The 15,818-nt window shown below is 42.5% G+C and overlaps 5 protein-coding genes across 5 annotated transcripts; 3 read left to right on the plus strand and 2 right to left on the minus strand.

Annotated features, from left to right (window-relative positions):
- Positions 1-449: 449 nt before the first annotated feature.
- Aspvir_005149 (NIPSNAP family protein) lies at positions 450-1,697 on the minus strand (the record flags this gene model as incomplete). Its single annotated transcript, XM_043268368.1, has 2 exons — positions 450-934; positions 1,025-1,697. 2 exons carry the CDS (start codon positions 1,695-1,697, stop codon positions 450-452), a joined length of 1,158 nt encoding a protein of 385 aa, XP_043124303.1.
- Positions 1,698-3,113: 1,416 nt separating this feature from the next.
- Aspvir_005150 (pyridoxamine 5'-phosphate oxidase family protein) lies at positions 3,114-3,916 on the plus strand (the record flags this gene model as incomplete). The annotated part of the gene is made up of 2 exons (XM_043268369.1): positions 3,114-3,230; positions 3,302-3,916. The coding sequence occupies 2 exons, from the start codon at positions 3,114-3,116 to the stop codon at positions 3,914-3,916; spliced, it is 732 nt and encodes a 243-aa protein (XP_043124304.1).
- A 512-nt stretch (positions 3,917-4,428) lies between these two features.
- On the plus strand, positions 4,429-5,343 carry Aspvir_005151 (lipoyl(octanoyl) transferase LIP2; the record flags this gene model as incomplete). The annotated part of the gene is made up of 1 exon (XM_043268370.1): positions 4,429-5,343. One exon carries the CDS (start codon positions 4,429-4,431, stop codon positions 5,341-5,343), a length of 915 nt encoding a protein of 304 aa, XP_043124305.1.
- A 567-nt stretch (positions 5,344-5,910) lies between these two features.
- Positions 5,911-6,932, minus strand: rho3 (Rho family GTPase RHO3; the record flags this gene model as incomplete). The annotated part of the gene is made up of 7 exons (XM_043268371.1): positions 5,911-6,029; positions 6,090-6,291; positions 6,363-6,501; positions 6,580-6,624; positions 6,681-6,698; positions 6,745-6,813; positions 6,883-6,932. 7 exons carry the CDS (start codon positions 6,930-6,932, stop codon positions 5,911-5,913), a joined length of 642 nt encoding a protein of 213 aa, XP_043124306.1.
- Positions 6,933-8,350: 1,418 nt separating this feature from the next.
- Aspvir_005153 (putative COP9 signalosome subunit 2 (CsnB)) lies at positions 8,351-10,044 on the plus strand (the record flags this gene model as incomplete). Its single annotated transcript, XM_043268372.1, has 4 exons — positions 8,351-8,394; positions 8,455-8,613; positions 8,678-8,738; positions 8,797-10,044. The coding sequence occupies 4 exons, from the start codon at positions 8,351-8,353 to the stop codon at positions 10,042-10,044; spliced, it is 1,512 nt and encodes a 503-aa protein (XP_043124307.1).
- Between the last annotated feature and the right edge of the window lie 5,774 nt (positions 10,045-15,818).

The following is a 15,818-nucleotide window of genomic DNA, read 5'->3' on the forward strand; positions in this document are numbered from 1 at the left end:
AAGTATCTTGTGCCGAGTTGGCTACTATGACACAAATCCTTTGTTGGTCCGAGGAAACACACGCGTGTACAGGCAAAGCAAAAGAGAGAGAGAAAAGCTCTGGGTAGACTGCTAAATACAACGTTGATGAAATTGTTACGAACATGATAGATACATAGCTAAAGCGCCATGGTGGGGTTTATAAGCTAAGTAGGTATAGTAGCAGAATACTGTGGAGTGTTTACAGAGCCACAGCGTGCCAGTGAAATCAGAGAACTCGTCTCCATAAAGCAGCGGCCCTAGCAACTACCAATGTGTGACAGTCGCACTTGCTCGCCGGTGCTCGTCAATCTCAATCATGGCACTCAGAACTTTGTGCAGGAACCGGTCGCTTGGCTACCACGATCTCACAGGTGGACAACCTGGTCTCGTGATTGCAACCTCTACAAATCTCCAATGCGCGGACCGATTTAGCCAACTGGACTCCATGGCATGGGGATCAGAATCCGGCTCTGCATGCTTTGAATGAGTGGCACCGTTCTGTGAACTGTCTCTGCCCAGCCTTCAATGCCCCAAGACTGCTCGCGACGGATCTTGCGCTCCTCCAAATTCGCAAACTGCCAAAGGTGGTGAACCGTGTTCAGATCACCAATCTGGACAAACCATGCACCGACACCCTCCATGACTTCACGGCGCGCCCTCAAGCCGCGGCGCCAGTGTGTCTCCCACTCAAGCAAGTTTCCAGGGTGAAGGGTGTAGGACCGAAGCTCAAAGAGGCCACCGAGGCGGCGCGGAGGGGTTGTTGGCCAAAAGGAGAATTCCTGCATCAGAGACGTTTTCTTGCTCTTGATCAGACTTTTCAACTTGCGGTCAAATGCTGGGAACTCCGGGTGTTGGGAAATGTTATGCAGAGAGGCATGGTAGCCCTCGTAACGCTGGTACTCCCAAATGTGCACTACCGGAAAGCTATGTCAGCAATGGAAAGTCTCAATAGAGACGGCTTCAGGAGGCGATCGGAGAATTTTGGGTTCATAGATTGAAATACCGAATGTGTCATTATCTCCCACTTGCGTGCGCCAGCTTCCAACCAGATTAACCCTGTTTTCTTCGGTGTTGGCCATGCGGGGGTACCACTCGCCAACGAGAGCGACGTATTCATCTACTTTATCGGGTTTGACCTCATGGAAGACAATAGAATGGACGTATTTGCCGCGAGCGAGGACTTGCGAAAACGAACGTTCGATGTCCTTGTCGAAATGCTGGCCTTCCTTCGTTCCGTAAATGAGCGAAGACAAGGGGCCACGCTTGGGAGACTGGTTGGCTTCCGACAACTGCTCGTCTCCTAGAGAACGGTGGGTGGAAAGTAAGCCCAATGCCTTGCTATCAAGAACGCTGGCGGCATCAACAACAGGGCTAAGTTCACCGCTCGCATTGCTCGGTCGGGGAGCAGTGGGAGCGGTAGCGTACTCACGGAAGCGATCACGAATAGCAGGGGAAGCTGGGGTAGAACCAGAAGCATCGACGGACTGACTCTCTTGCTGTTCCCTCTTCTTGCGAGCTGCCTCCAAATTCTCACGGAACTCCTTTTGACGCGCGTTGAATTCAGCGGCCGAGTCGGCGGTAATGTCGCGGATGGAAGGAGCCCGATAGACAGTGGTAGAGGTGCTGAAGGGCCGTACGAGCGACGACACCGGGCGGACAAAACGCGGGGCGAGCATGTTGGGCTGAATGTACAACAAGAAAGGGAAGACAACAAGGAGAGAACCAAAGGATTGGCAACTGAGGCACAGTGCAGGAATAGAACAAACTGGTATGGTCTGACAGTGGATTAAACGACTCCGTTGAAGGGACAGTTGAAGGGGGTAAGGAAGGATTCACAAGGAGCAAAGACAGAAAGACAGACAGCGGTTGTTCAAAGAGGGGAAGCACAGAGAAAAAGCAGGGATATTTAGTATTAATGAAACTGGCACGCGATCTATTGACAAAACAGCTTTAAATGTGGAAAGAGAGCTGCAGAGACGCTGTAACTTGGTGGTGTGTGCGTGAGTTATTGTGCAGAGGCAGTTGCTTTTTGTGGCGTGTGGAGTCAAAAGTAGCAAGCACAGGGATCAGCCAACAGGTGGATGAAGAAGCGGAGAAACACTAATCACCTAATCAGACTAGTATGAATTCACCACAGACTAAGGTAATGAAACTGTATTTTCAGATGGCTAATACAGAGTACTAGAAGTGGTTAATCACCAATTGTTGTGGAAGGGAATGAATGAGGTGGACATGGACTGAAGCCGAGTGGGAAAGAAGCTGGGGAAGGCAGCTTACTCTGAGACCGGAGTTCCTTAGGTTACCGTAGTCCGTAGGACCTAGGGTAGCTAAGTACTGGAAGTGCGGGGAAACAAAGCCCAGACAACGTACTGCGACTGCGGAGTAAGGATCCTAGCAGCCTTAGGTAAACTGCAAGTAGGGAGTTGTTCTCCTGGGTAAAAAGCAAAAGCTACGAGGAACGGAATATGTAGATAGATGTAAAGTATTACTCTGTAGAGGAGGTTCTGCTTCTCAGGCCTGCTTGGGCTAGCTAGCTGGAAAGCTTCCATACCTGAGTAATGACTTGATAACGACAGTGGCGTGTTTATGAATGTCCTCGTCAAGAATGATTATCATTGATCGTGATAAATCTTTACCCTGATGAGCTCCATCCCACTCCTCTTACTGGTATAGATTTGCATGTCAATTTGCCTCTGTCGCAGATGCTTGAGTCAACAGCTTCAGCTCCCGACCGTCCGAGGTTTGGTGACGTCGATAGGAAGCCCCTCTTGGAGCCCTCCCATACTCTTAGTCTCTTACAGACTACAGTCTTACTAAGGTAGCTCTGGTACTACCTCTTACAGTAAGGTGTTAAGGCAGCCCCATGCATCGGCGATCCGGCCTCGGCCGCAACCAGTCAAAAACACCGCCACAGCAGCTTCTCCCTGTTCATTATTGCATTGCCCTCCACCGCGATATCCCACTTTGCTGTGTACCGCCTAAGGTAGTACAGAGTGATCACTACTGATGTGGTATTCCTCTGTCCAGTCCAGGAAATACTGAGTGCATCACCAATTGTTTGAATTCTTCACAATTTATTTCATCACAACACAATGACGGATTCTTTGAATCCACCGCTTTCGTACGAGGCTTCGGCCACCACCACTCATCCTCTTGTCGCGACCACTCTCCCTCCCGAGGTAATTTCGTGTCTGAAAAACTCCAGATTCGTACGTTGCTACTCTCCTTCACTTGATTGTTGCGTTCTCTTCGTCAATATTGACTGACTGATTCTGGACAGCTCCATCTTGCAACTTGCGATGGCCTTACTCCCCACATCTCTCTTATGTCCTACACCTATCTGCCATCAACCCCCTTTGATCCATATCCGACAATCATTATGACAACGAATCCTTCGTCACGCAAGACGAACCATCTCATGACCAATCCACGAGTCTCTCTTTTAGTTCATGACTGGGTGTCTCACCGTCCTCCCACCCGCGCCCCCAATCCCAGTGGGCAGCGCGATGGTTCCCCGCCGCCCGTTGCAACCCGGTCGTCCTTGGCTAGTCTGCTCCTCAATCTGAACACCAGCGCACTATCCAGCATTTCGACAACTATCACTAGTACCGCCCGATTTTTGGAACCTGGTTCGGAGGAAGAAGCCTGGTGCAAAGAGAGGCATCTGGAGAACAACACTTTCGAGGAAGAGCTGGGTATGTTCGGTCAACAGCAGCAGGCTGCTGGTCAACGGAGACCCAGTCTATCAATTGACAATGACGTACGGGTTGTCACGGTCCGGATAAGAGAAGGCCGCATTGCAGATTGGAAGGGTGGCGTACGGGATTGGAAACTGGTCTCTGACAGCGAGCAACAAGCCGACGAACCACTTGTCAACGGAACCGTGACTCCATAGACTCGGCCATTCGGCTCAGCACCTTAATGAGGGGTCGCTACTTTCTTGAGCAGCCGGCTGATCTTTTCACAAAATTGGTTTTCGGCACACTGGGGTTTTGTGAGTACACGGGCCTTGCATACATACTCTTTTCGATCTATGTCCGTTGAAAGTCTGTCTTCAGCAATTAGGCTTCCCAAGCAGCGAGCATGTATTTTAGTTATGAAAGAAGGAGAATCAGCGTATATCTTTGATCGCAAGCACAATAGATAAATCTTGTACCTCGCCAAAGTTATCCAGAAGGCTGTTTGGCCATCACATGATCTCACGTCACAAGGCATCTATCTTATCAAGACCTTCTTCGACGGTATTCGGCACCTAGCCTCCATATCAAGCTGTCCGATCCCATTAGCCTCGCAACTGGCCCAATTTCTGTTCCTACCATTACCAATGATGCATTCATCCAGACTCAATTGCATCTAAGCTCCGCCTCAACTCAATTGCAAGAACAAACCCCCACGATACCTCCAACGATGAAGCTTGCACACGTTCATTTCCCCGACATCACCTCCTTCACCCGGGTTGCCCATCTGCAGCAAATCCTCACCACCCGTCTTCTCGCATACAAGCGACTGACCACTCCAGTAGCCGCAGGCACAGGAGCGATACAGCCCAACCCACCAAATTCCGCACCCCCAGATCCCACCATCATAACCTTCACCCCGAACCCAGTCTACACAACCGGCCGCCGAGACCTCCCACCCTCCAACACCGCCCCTTCCTCGCCATCCGCGCCTCTCTCCCTGCCGCCGTCCCTGGAACCCATCCGCTCCATTCTCAACGCATCGCCCAATGGCTCGCCCAAAGCAGAGTACCACCCCACCCTGCGCGGGGGGCAGACGACCTACCACGGCCCCGGGCAGATGGTCGCATACACGATTCTAGATCTGCGACGGCTGAGTCTGACCCCGCGGTGCCATATCCGCTTGCTCGAGAATAGTGTCATCGATGTTCTGCGCGGGTATGGCATCCAGGGGTTTGTGACCGAGGATCCCGGCGTGTGGGTGCGACCGCGGCCGGCTACGAACACGGCTGCGGCTATGGCTGTGTCTGCAGGTGGGGACGGGGATGCAGACGGTGTTCTGCCTAAGAAAATCACCGCTGTGGGGGTTCATCTTCGCCGGAATATCAGTAGCTACGGGATTGGGTTTAATGTGACGGAGGAGCCGATGTGGTATTTTCAGCAGATCGTGCCGTGCGGGCTTGAGGGGCGGGAGGCCACGAGTCTCGAGGGCGAGGGTGTGCCGGGTGTGTCCACCGGAGAGGTTGCGGACAAGTTTGTGGATGCGTTTGTACAGAGGGTGAATGCGGATTTTGCATGTGGGGGGCGTGCAACGGGGGAGAAGATCGAGGGTGTGTATAGCGTTCAGGAAGAGGGTTTCCTCTGACAATAGAGAAGATGAAACAAAAGCTTCACAGCGACGCTGGTGTACATTATTTCAATCTGCATAGTAGTGTTGCAATATCCACCCAATAGACTTCGACATAGTCATCACAGTTGAAAAGATACCTAGGCGTACGCGTGTTTTGCAAGAAAATTAGGAGTAATGAAGTTGCCACCTTCATTAATACCTCCAAGTATATGATACCAATCATAGAAGGAAAGCAGATCCAGTAGACAAGGCAAGACAATCAAGCGCTCCACAATCCGTACTCGGGTATACCTCTTGATAACCACGTACCCAGAAAACATTAGGAATAAGAAGAAAATAGGTGTCGAAAAGTATATATAGAGAAAAGAAGTTGTCGAAAGATGTCACGCTGAAGCGCTGAAGTGGCCCCAGAGAGGCCAAAGGAGTAGAAAAAGATGTAGGGTATCTGTGATCACCAGCCATGATATGCGACTGACTCGCATGAGTCAGAATGAGCCGATTGTTAGAGGGAGAAGTCGGCATGCAAATGGGATTGTGAATCGGACCGATCCATCTAAAGGGGTTCCTCAGCGCATGGAACTATCAGAGGATGATGCACTGTCCCTTGGACCCGCTGGATCCTGCAGGCTTCACATCGAGAGCGACCTTGGCGGCTTCGTAAAAGGTCTCCCTGATACCGCGATTCTGAACAGCAGAGCATTCTACCGTATCGATCCTATATCAATAGCTGATCGCCAACTTATCTCTGAGGAGTCTCTCACCAAGATATTTTACAGCGCCGATTTCCTTTGCTTTCGCTAATCCTTGTTCGAATGTGATAGCGTTCGGGTTGTCGTTCAACTCGTCATCTTTGCGCAGATCGCATTTGAGTGCCGTGAGGACCAACTTCACGCCGGGGCAATTCTCGCGAATCTCGTCAATCCATTTCGTTGCCACATTTTCGAACGAGTCGGGACTATCGACCTGCACAAGAGAAGGACATGGTCAGGCTTTGTCTCCAAACTTCTTTCCTTCAGACGCAGCAGGAGCCTCACGCTGAAACATAGCATTATAACATGTGTATCCTCGTAGGATAGTGCCCGTAATCGATCGAATTCTTCTTGACCGGCTGTATCCCACAGCGACAACTCCATGTGTACGTTGTCAACGAAAATGTCTGGAACGAATGAGTACCTTTCGACCGGAGTTGTGCGAAATAGGAAGAATACCATGGACATAGTTTTCTAACCAAAGGCAACTGTTAGCATCTACCGACTTTGCAACTGAAGAATGCGCTCACCAAAAACAGTCGGCTCACTATCGGAGTCGCATAGGTTAGCACTGGATTGATAACCGGGAAAAGAGGAGCTCACTAGACTGTCGGGAAAAATCTATCAGCATGGTTAGCAAATGCTCGATACGTCGATATATAAAGACATTGATCGAGCTGCTGACCCTCTTGTAAACACATTCAAAGCTGACGTCTTGCCGCAAGCACCATCTCCTCTGTGGTCGAAATCAGTTAGTCAGGTAGCTGCCCCCTGTGATTAAACATGAGCCGTATGCAAAACTAACAAGAGCACCATCTTGCGCTGGACAACTTTCTGGCGCCCGCACAGCTCCATTTTGTAACGCAGTTTCGAGGATCCCTTGGTGATGTGGAGGGAGGAGTTGGATAAGGGGGTTTCAATTGGGGTAAGTCAAGTGACGGCAGGTCGGATGTATATACCAAATGAGTAGGACAGCGAGAGGGTAAGAATACAGATGAAGGAGTGTCGAGAGAGGTATGCCGCCCCTAATAATAGAAGCAATACGAATAGAATAGAGTTGTTAACTCGTTAGTTGTCCACCCCATAACTGGTAAGTTTAAGAATCGAAGGCGGCGCAAGTCATGCCTCGTGGACCGTGCAGAGTCGATGACATCGGATTCTCCTGCAGAGCTGGCAATCCGCGAATAGGACAATTGCCATCTGCCAAGAGGCTTAACGTTGATCTCGTTTCCCACGGTAGATACCTGATACCTCGACCATAGCCCCTGAACCTATCTCTAGGTAGTTAGGTATCAATGACCGAATTTCAGTTACTGGCCCTTCATTTTCAATAGCCGCGTTGATGCTCATGCTGAGTCGCTAGTCAATCTGAGTCAGAAGCAAGGACCGCGGTTCTTGTATCAACAACTCAAGCATGTCAGCACAAGAATCGACAGCTCATGATTTATTCACATACGCGTAACTGTCCAAGTATTCGCATCATCTAAGACACTTGGATGACAAGGGTCTGAAGGCTCACTCCACAGTGTGATCCACTTCTGGATCTCTAGACTCAGTCCTCAGTAGAGTCAGTGGCTAAGTGCTCTGGAAGCTGGAGCTTACGGATAGCTAGCTTCTGAAGCTTGGTATTCCTCAACTGAGAAATTTATACATAGTGTGAGGATGGGATATGTATGTACGCGTTTTAATCGAGGCGTTTGAGATGCTTTGTGCCCCAACAGGATTGTATATCACTTGACCGTAAAGGAGACTCGAGGTTTACATCTTCCATTCAAAGATTCAATTGTAAGCTTGGTATCTCGAACGACAGCCCTTGAGCTGCAGTACTTTAAGGCTGTGTTATTGGGAATAATAACATTATAAGCTACTCCATACGGAGCATGTACGAGAATCATGGGGCACTCCAGCAAATTAAGACCCAAAGTAAGCAGTGCAGAAAGAAAAGCCGCTCAACGTGTTGTATATCTACACACCTGGATATTATTTTGACTATCAGCGGCATTGTTCGAAACAATCAATAATAATGCAGTCAGGCGTTGGGGCTAATATCTATCTGACGCGGGGGCAGCGATTGTGCCCCAGGCTCCGAGGCTCCGATAGGCGCGGGAGCTCAAGCTCATTCCCCAGAAGCTCTTTCATCTACCATCATCCTTTAACGACTGACGCATTTTCCTACGTTGACCCTTTGAGTTACTGAATTTCTAATTTTATTACTTCACTAATATTTAGACGCTCATTTCGAATCTCGTCGCTCGACCACCGCTCTTTTGGCAATGTCTGACGATGATGACTTCATGCAAGACTCCGGTGACGAGGAGTATGCCACACACATCCTCCATGCGACCTCTTCCGTGTTGGCTAACTGATGATGATCTAGGTATGACTTTGAATACGAAGACGCAGACGAAGATGAGTCGGGAGACGTCGGAATCGAGAACAAATACTACAATGCCAAACAGATCAAGATTGACAACCCGGAGGAGGCCATAGATGAGTTTCTCGGTGTACCTGCAATGGAGGAAGAGAAAGGCGATTGGTAATGACGTCCCGCTCTATTTGGACCGATCGGCTGAGGCAAAATCACTGATAATTTTTGGAAGGGGCTTCAAAGGACTAAAACAAGCGATCAAGTTGGAGTTCAAGCTTGGGAGATATAGCGATGTAGGTCATCAGTCTTCGACAGTCATCCTGTCTCGACGAAGGCTGATTACAACCCCAGGCAGTCGAACACTATCGAGAGCTCCTTACCTACGTTAAATCCGCTGTCACTCGCAACTACTCTGAAAAGTCGATCAACAACATGCTCGATTACATCGAAAAGGCTTCGGATGACGACAGGGCTTATCAATGCATGGAAGAATTCTACTCCCTAACCCTCAACTCATTTCAGAACACGAACAACGAGCGCCTGTGGCTCAAAACAAATATCAAACTGGCCCGTCTGTGGTTGGAGCGCAAGGAATATGGGCAACTGAGCAAGAAAGTGAGGGAGCTGCATCGTGCATGCCAACGAGAGGATGGCTCGGATGATCCCAGTAAAGGCACATATTTGCTTGAGTTGTATGCCCTGGAGATTCAGATGTACGCCGAGACAAAAAACAACAAACGGCTCAAGGCGCTATATCAGCGCGCACTCCGCGTGCGGTCGGCCGTACCGCACCCCAAGATTATGGGTATCATCCGCGAATGCGGAGGCAAGATGCATATGAGCGAGGAGAACTGGGAAGAGGCTCAGAGCGACTTTTTCGAATCATTCCGAAACTACGACGAAGCAGGCTCGATGCAACGAATTCAAGTTCTGAAATACCTTGTCCTCACAACGATGCTGATGAAGTCCGACATCAACCCCTTCGATTCGCAAGAGACGAAGCCCTACAAGAACGATCCGCGCATCTCAGCCATGACAGATTTGGTCGATGCATTCCAACGGGACGATATACATGCATACGAAGCTGTCTTGAGCAAGAACCCGGACGTTCTGGCGGACCCTTTTATCGCGGAGAACATTGACGAAGTGAGCCGTAACATGCGTACGAAAGCTGTCCTCAAGTTTATCGCTCCGTATACGCGTTTTTCGCTCAGTTTCATCTCCAAGCACATCAAGATATCCGTCCCAGAAGTACAGGATATCCTGAGTTACCTGATCCTTGACAAGAAGTTGAATGCCAAGATCGACCAAGAAAACGGAACGGTTGTTGTGGAAAGTGCCAGCGATGTGGATCGATTGCGTGCTCTGCAAGAGTGGAGCGCGTCGCTCCAAAGCCTCTGGCGGGCGACATTAATCGACGGCGAGGGATTCAAGAGCGACGACCCGGCACAACTCCATGGGATGAGAGGTGGTTCGATGCTCCAATCGGCGTTTGGTGACGAGGCGCCTACCGCGGGATTACGGGCCAGCAACTTTCGAGTACGGACAGGGTGGAAGGGCAAGGGAGGACAGGGTTCCAAGGCCGGTTTAGCCTTCTAGCCTTGGGACTGAAGGAGATATTACCTCCGCGAAACAAGACCGGTTATGACCCCTGTTTGCTGTAACTAGCGGCCTAGCCTGCAGGAGAACTGGCAGAAATGGAGACAGAATCTTCCCGAACTAGGGAAAAACTAAGTAGCACTAATTACGGAGTACTCCATAGTCTACGCCCTAGGCAGTAGATGATCAACCGGCGGGAAATCAGGGACAGGCAAGTCTTAGATACTAGATAGTCCACGGAGTCCATAACTATCCAATGCAATATATATACTGGTGAGTGGTAACCGTCGGTGATTCGCCTCTGACTCCCGACTTGATCACCCGATGCGTTTTGGCAGACTTACAGAAGAGTCCACCACCTGTGATCCGCACTTTCCATTCTCGATTCAATAATTCGACTTGAAAACCTGAGGGAAATTGAGAACCAGTCCAGGGGAGAACACGGGAACCAAGGCTGAGGCATCGAGCAGCGTTTCAAGCACCTATGGACGAAACTACAGCTAGACTGCAGACTGCAGCGGTTAATATCGTGGCCAAAGGTACGATGCAACTGTACGACGATTGACGACGGACACTTCATTCAGTGGAGATCGGACAATTCATCCTCTGTGCAAATTCACTCCGTAGAAGGATTCGGGACGCGGCGGGCACTTACCGCTTAAGTCTTAGTCGAGGACTTAGATGAAGCAGAAGCGCTTCGCGCGGATCTCTTGTCTATCCTCGATGTTACTCTGTCTACGGATTATGATCTGATGGAAAACTTGGGAGTCAAGTATGTCTACCATAGGTTCCCGGGTACTCCGTAGGTAGTATCAAATGTCAGACACTCACCGGACGGAACGTCCCATGTCAGTCATTCAAACAGTGTACGAAGTACACGCTACATGGGACTTGCTACATACACATGTATCCGTGACTAAGGCTCACCCACACTGCTTGCGGTGTGGGTGAGCCACACCATAACCGTAGATATCACTGTAACTGTAGATTTTATCAAAACTATATATTCTTATTCTTTTGAAGCTATTCCCACCGCGCAACATGCCTAAATCTACTAAATTTAACAAATCTAACATGATCAAGGCCTGCGAGGCTGTTTAATGTGAAAAAAAACCAAATTTTATAAAGATTATACGTGAATATAGTGTTCCTTCTATAACCCTATATAACTATGTTAAAAAGGGTAGTTAGCCTCGGACAGCTCGCAAACCAGTTAATAAAGTACTTGAGAGATACCAGGAGGAGGTGTTAATATAATGGATAGTCTGTATAAATAACTAGAATATGCCTGTGACGCCTAGGTGTCACACCCTGGGATCCATCTCTGCTGTTCTCTGCTAGTCAACTACTTTGGGAGTGAGATGATATAGTCCCTGGACTATATCCAATACTTGCCTGAGGCCTACCACCCTGGTAGCCTAATGATGTAATGATATAATGACCTCCCAGAGGTTAAGGATAATCTAAAGGTAATATAAGAATAATAATAGTAGAGATAGAAGCAAGGCCTATTAAGTATATATACTTAATAATAAGAGAGTAACTAATAAATTAGACTAGTAAACTTATACTTAAGTAAGTTATTAATATTAAATATAAAGAACTAAAACTAAGAGTGCTAGATATAATAATAATAAGTATCCTTATATATCTATAGCCTCTCTTAATAATAGTTTTAGTAGGTAGTAGGGTGGTATATTAGTAGATATCTATAATACTAAGATACTAACTATATTATATACCCTTCTACTATATTATATATCTAGATATAATCCCCTTTCTAGTAAATCTAGTCTAGTGCCCTAGAGCACTACAGAGTAATCCTAGATAATAATAGAAAGGCCATAGTTATATATAGTCCCTGCACCAGAAACCATAGTCTTCCTATAGTTTAGTTAGCTATCACCACCCCATGATTCTGCCCATCATATCTGCCTAGTATTAGTATAACTATATTAGTGTTATAATATTACCTCCCCCTCTCCTAGTGTTTCATCCTTAAAACTTAATTCAAAAAGGTGGTGTTTTCCCCAGGTGGGTGATTTCTTCTATTCACTATATTTACTTATTATATCTAAATATTATACTAACACTATTCCTGAAGGTGCTCCCACCCCTAAACTTCCCTATAATTATAATTAAGTCACTAGTTATATTTATTAAGTAGAGTATATTACTAAGAATAGTTTTATTACTTCTTTCCCTTGTAATCACTGTGCTTTGTCTGGTGAGGTGTATATGATAGATTAGTCTTATAAATATTTAAAGTATACATTATATACTCACTAAGGTTATTTATGTAAAAAGGATTTCCATACTATAAAGGAATAGGATATTCTGAAAGAGGCTAAAAAGAAGATTGCCTTTAAGCTTTCCTTAATTAATAATAAGTTAGAACTCTTATATCCTAAGCTTTATTAACTACAGGATTATTTAGAGAAAATTTAAAAAAAATTAATAGAAAAATAGTAAAAGGTTATTAAGTTATTAGCTTACCACTCATAGCTTTAAAAATAACAAAAGTTTCTTAAGGAGTGTGGTTTTAAGATATCTAAGTATAATACTAAGTTATTATAGATCCTGGATAAGAAGAAGTCTTCTAAATAGCCTAATCCTATAGCTAAGGCTGAACAGCTGGCTGCAACTTCTAAGAATCCTAATTTTAGTTAGATAATAGCAGAGATTAATCAGATGCCCCCTACCTTCTAGGAGAACTTTAATTTTCCTTTAAATAGTACTATTAGATAAGTTAGTAATAGCCTATTAGGTTCTTAATAGGTTCCTATATATTTTCTAAGGTATTATATCCTTTCTATTTTATAAGATAGTATAGTTTCCTACTAATTCTTTTACTACTCAGGATTTATTCAACTTCATACTCTTATTCTATATTATTATTAATTTCTATATTTTTAGTAATTTTTGCACTTTCTGGTGCTGGTTCTAATAATAAGATATAAAATACTAGATAAATTTTTAATATACTCTTTAGTAGTTATAATTTATAATTAACTAGTCCTTTTCTTTCTTTAATAATAAAAGGTCTAATTTTCTAATAATCTAGTTTCTAACTTAGTTATTTTATTTTAATATTTCTACAGAGTAGGTAAACTTTCTTCTTCTTTTTAAGATCTAGAGTACTCCTATACTTCTTATTATAGTAAATTACTATTTTAAGGTTTATAAATTTAATATCCTTTAAGAGTTAAGTCCTTAAATAATTAATAGTATTTACTAAATCTATAGCTTTATCTACTATAGGTACTTTATTTTGTGGTTCTCTAATTAATATAGGATTATACCTATAGTTAGCAAAGAATAGTGTTTCTCCTATTATTAAGTGAATAGCATTATTATATATAAACTATACTATTAGTAGGTAAACTACCTAATTATCTTATTAGTAATTTATATAGTGTTATAGATATTGCTTAACTATCTAGTTTATTTATTCTATTTATCTATTGGCTTGTGGATAATATATAGTCATGAGTCTTTATTTAATTCCTATTAAGTCTATTAATAATTACCAAAATTTTAATATAAATAGTTTATCTCTATTTAATATAATATATTATGGCATTCTATAATTAATAATTATATATCCTATAAGTAAGCTTGCAAGTTATAATACTATTATTATTATTATAGTTAGAATTAAATAGATGAATTTTATAAGTCTATTAGTAACTGTTATTAGGTAATTATACCCTTTTAACTCTAGTAATAGTCTAATAAAGTTAATAGTAATCTATTCCTATAGTTTCTTTAGTATCTCTGGTAATTACATCTTCCTATATAGCTGGTGTCTGGCTAGCTTATCTCTAATATAAGTTTTATATTAATAAATATAGCCCTGTACCTTCCTTCTTATATTTAGAAAGTAGTAATTCCTTAAGATAGCTTTAGCTATTTTTTTAGTTCCTATATAACTATATATTAGATTATTATAATACCTAATAATAATCTTGCTTCTTATATACTTAGGTATGTAGATAAGTCCTTATAGGTATACTAATCCTTATTTATTAGTAGTTATATACTTATTATCTGCTGAGTTTTTAAGTATTTCTTAAATAATTTTATCTTTTTTTATTACCTTAATAATTTCTTAAATCAGTGGGTCCCCTTGCAGTTTAATTATTACTATAAGACTATGATGATTATATATTAATAATCTATCTTTATATTATTTTAGTATTACTAGCTTGACTGTTTTCCCTTATAATTTATAATCTAGTTATTAACTAAGTATATTAGCTTATCTATTCTCTGTTCCTTTGCAGTAAATAATCTTGAAGTTAAACTATAAGAGTGTCTTAGCCTATCTAGCTTATCTCCTTATTAGTTTCTTTATGGTTATAAAGAATATAAGGTTCTTATAATCTATCTTTATAATAACTATATATTATGCTCCTTCTAGGTAAACCCTCTAGACTTTAAATACTACTACTATAGCTAGTAGTTCCTTATTATAGATATTATAGTTAAGTTCTGCTTAAATTAACTTCTATAAGTAAAATATAACTAGTTATAGTTTCCTATCACTTCCTAATTAAGTCATCCTTATTCTAATTATATAATTTAATATATTARTTTTAATTATTATCTYCTTCTCTRRGTTACTTTATACTAATATTAGTGTACTAATAATTTACTATTTAATTTAATAAAAARCTTTATTATAKTTTTYATYYTAGTTAAAGTCTTTTACYTTYTTAAGTAATTTAAAAAGTRAATATATAATTCTTATATATCCTTTAATAAATTATTAATAATAATTAATAAGTCTAATAAATTATTAAACTTCTTTAATATTCCTTAGTTAAGGCTATTTAATAATTAATTTTACTTTATTAATTTCTATATAGATCCCCTCTATAGATATCTAATATCCTAAAAACTTGGTTCCTTAGATATAGAATTTATATTTTTTTAATTTTAGTTTAATGTTTACTTTCTGTAGCTCTTATAATACTTTAGTAATATATTTAATATATTATTCTTCTTCCTTAGAGAAGATTAGGATGTTATCTAAGTAAACTATTATAAAGAGGTAAAGATATTTATATAATACCTCTTCTATAAATCTTTTAAAAGATGCTAGTATATTAGTTAGTCTAAATAGCATAACTATATATTTAAAATATCTAAATTTTATTCTAAATACTATTTTCCATTTGTCGCCTTTTGCAATCTGAAGGTGATTATAAGTATTAATAATATCTAACTTTATAAACTATTTTACTCCTTAAATTTAATCTTAGATTTTATAGATTAGTGGAAGTGGATAATAATCCTTAATTATAATTATATTTAATAGTCTATAGTCTATGCAAAGCTATAGGCTTCTATTTTTCTTAGGTGTAAAGAGTATACCATACCCTACTAGTAAGGTTAATAGTTATATCTTCCTAAGTTATAACTATTTATTAATATATTCCTTAAGCATCCATAGCTCTTTTTCTAATATTTAGTATATTTTCTTATATACTAGTGATTTCCCTTCCTATAGTAGGATCTTATAATTATATTTTCTATATTCTAGTAGGATATACTATTTTAGTTACTTAAATAAATTCCTATAGCTGTGATACTCCTAAGGTAATATCTCTAAGCCTAACCTAGCCTTAGCTCCTGGATCCTATATCTAGGTTATGGCTAGGTCTGTGCAGGGCCTAGGTCCATAGTCCTAGGTTTATTCTAACCCTAAACTTATATCCTTAAGGATTTCATCCTATGATATTTTACTTATATCATCTAGTATTATAATA

The sequence above is a fragment of the Aspergillus viridinutans genome, assembly GCF_018404265.1.
Source record: "Aspergillus viridinutans IFM 47045 DNA, scaffold_3, whole genome shotgun sequence".
NCBI lineage: Eukaryota > Fungi > Ascomycota > Eurotiomycetes > Eurotiales > Aspergillaceae > Aspergillus > Aspergillus viridinutans.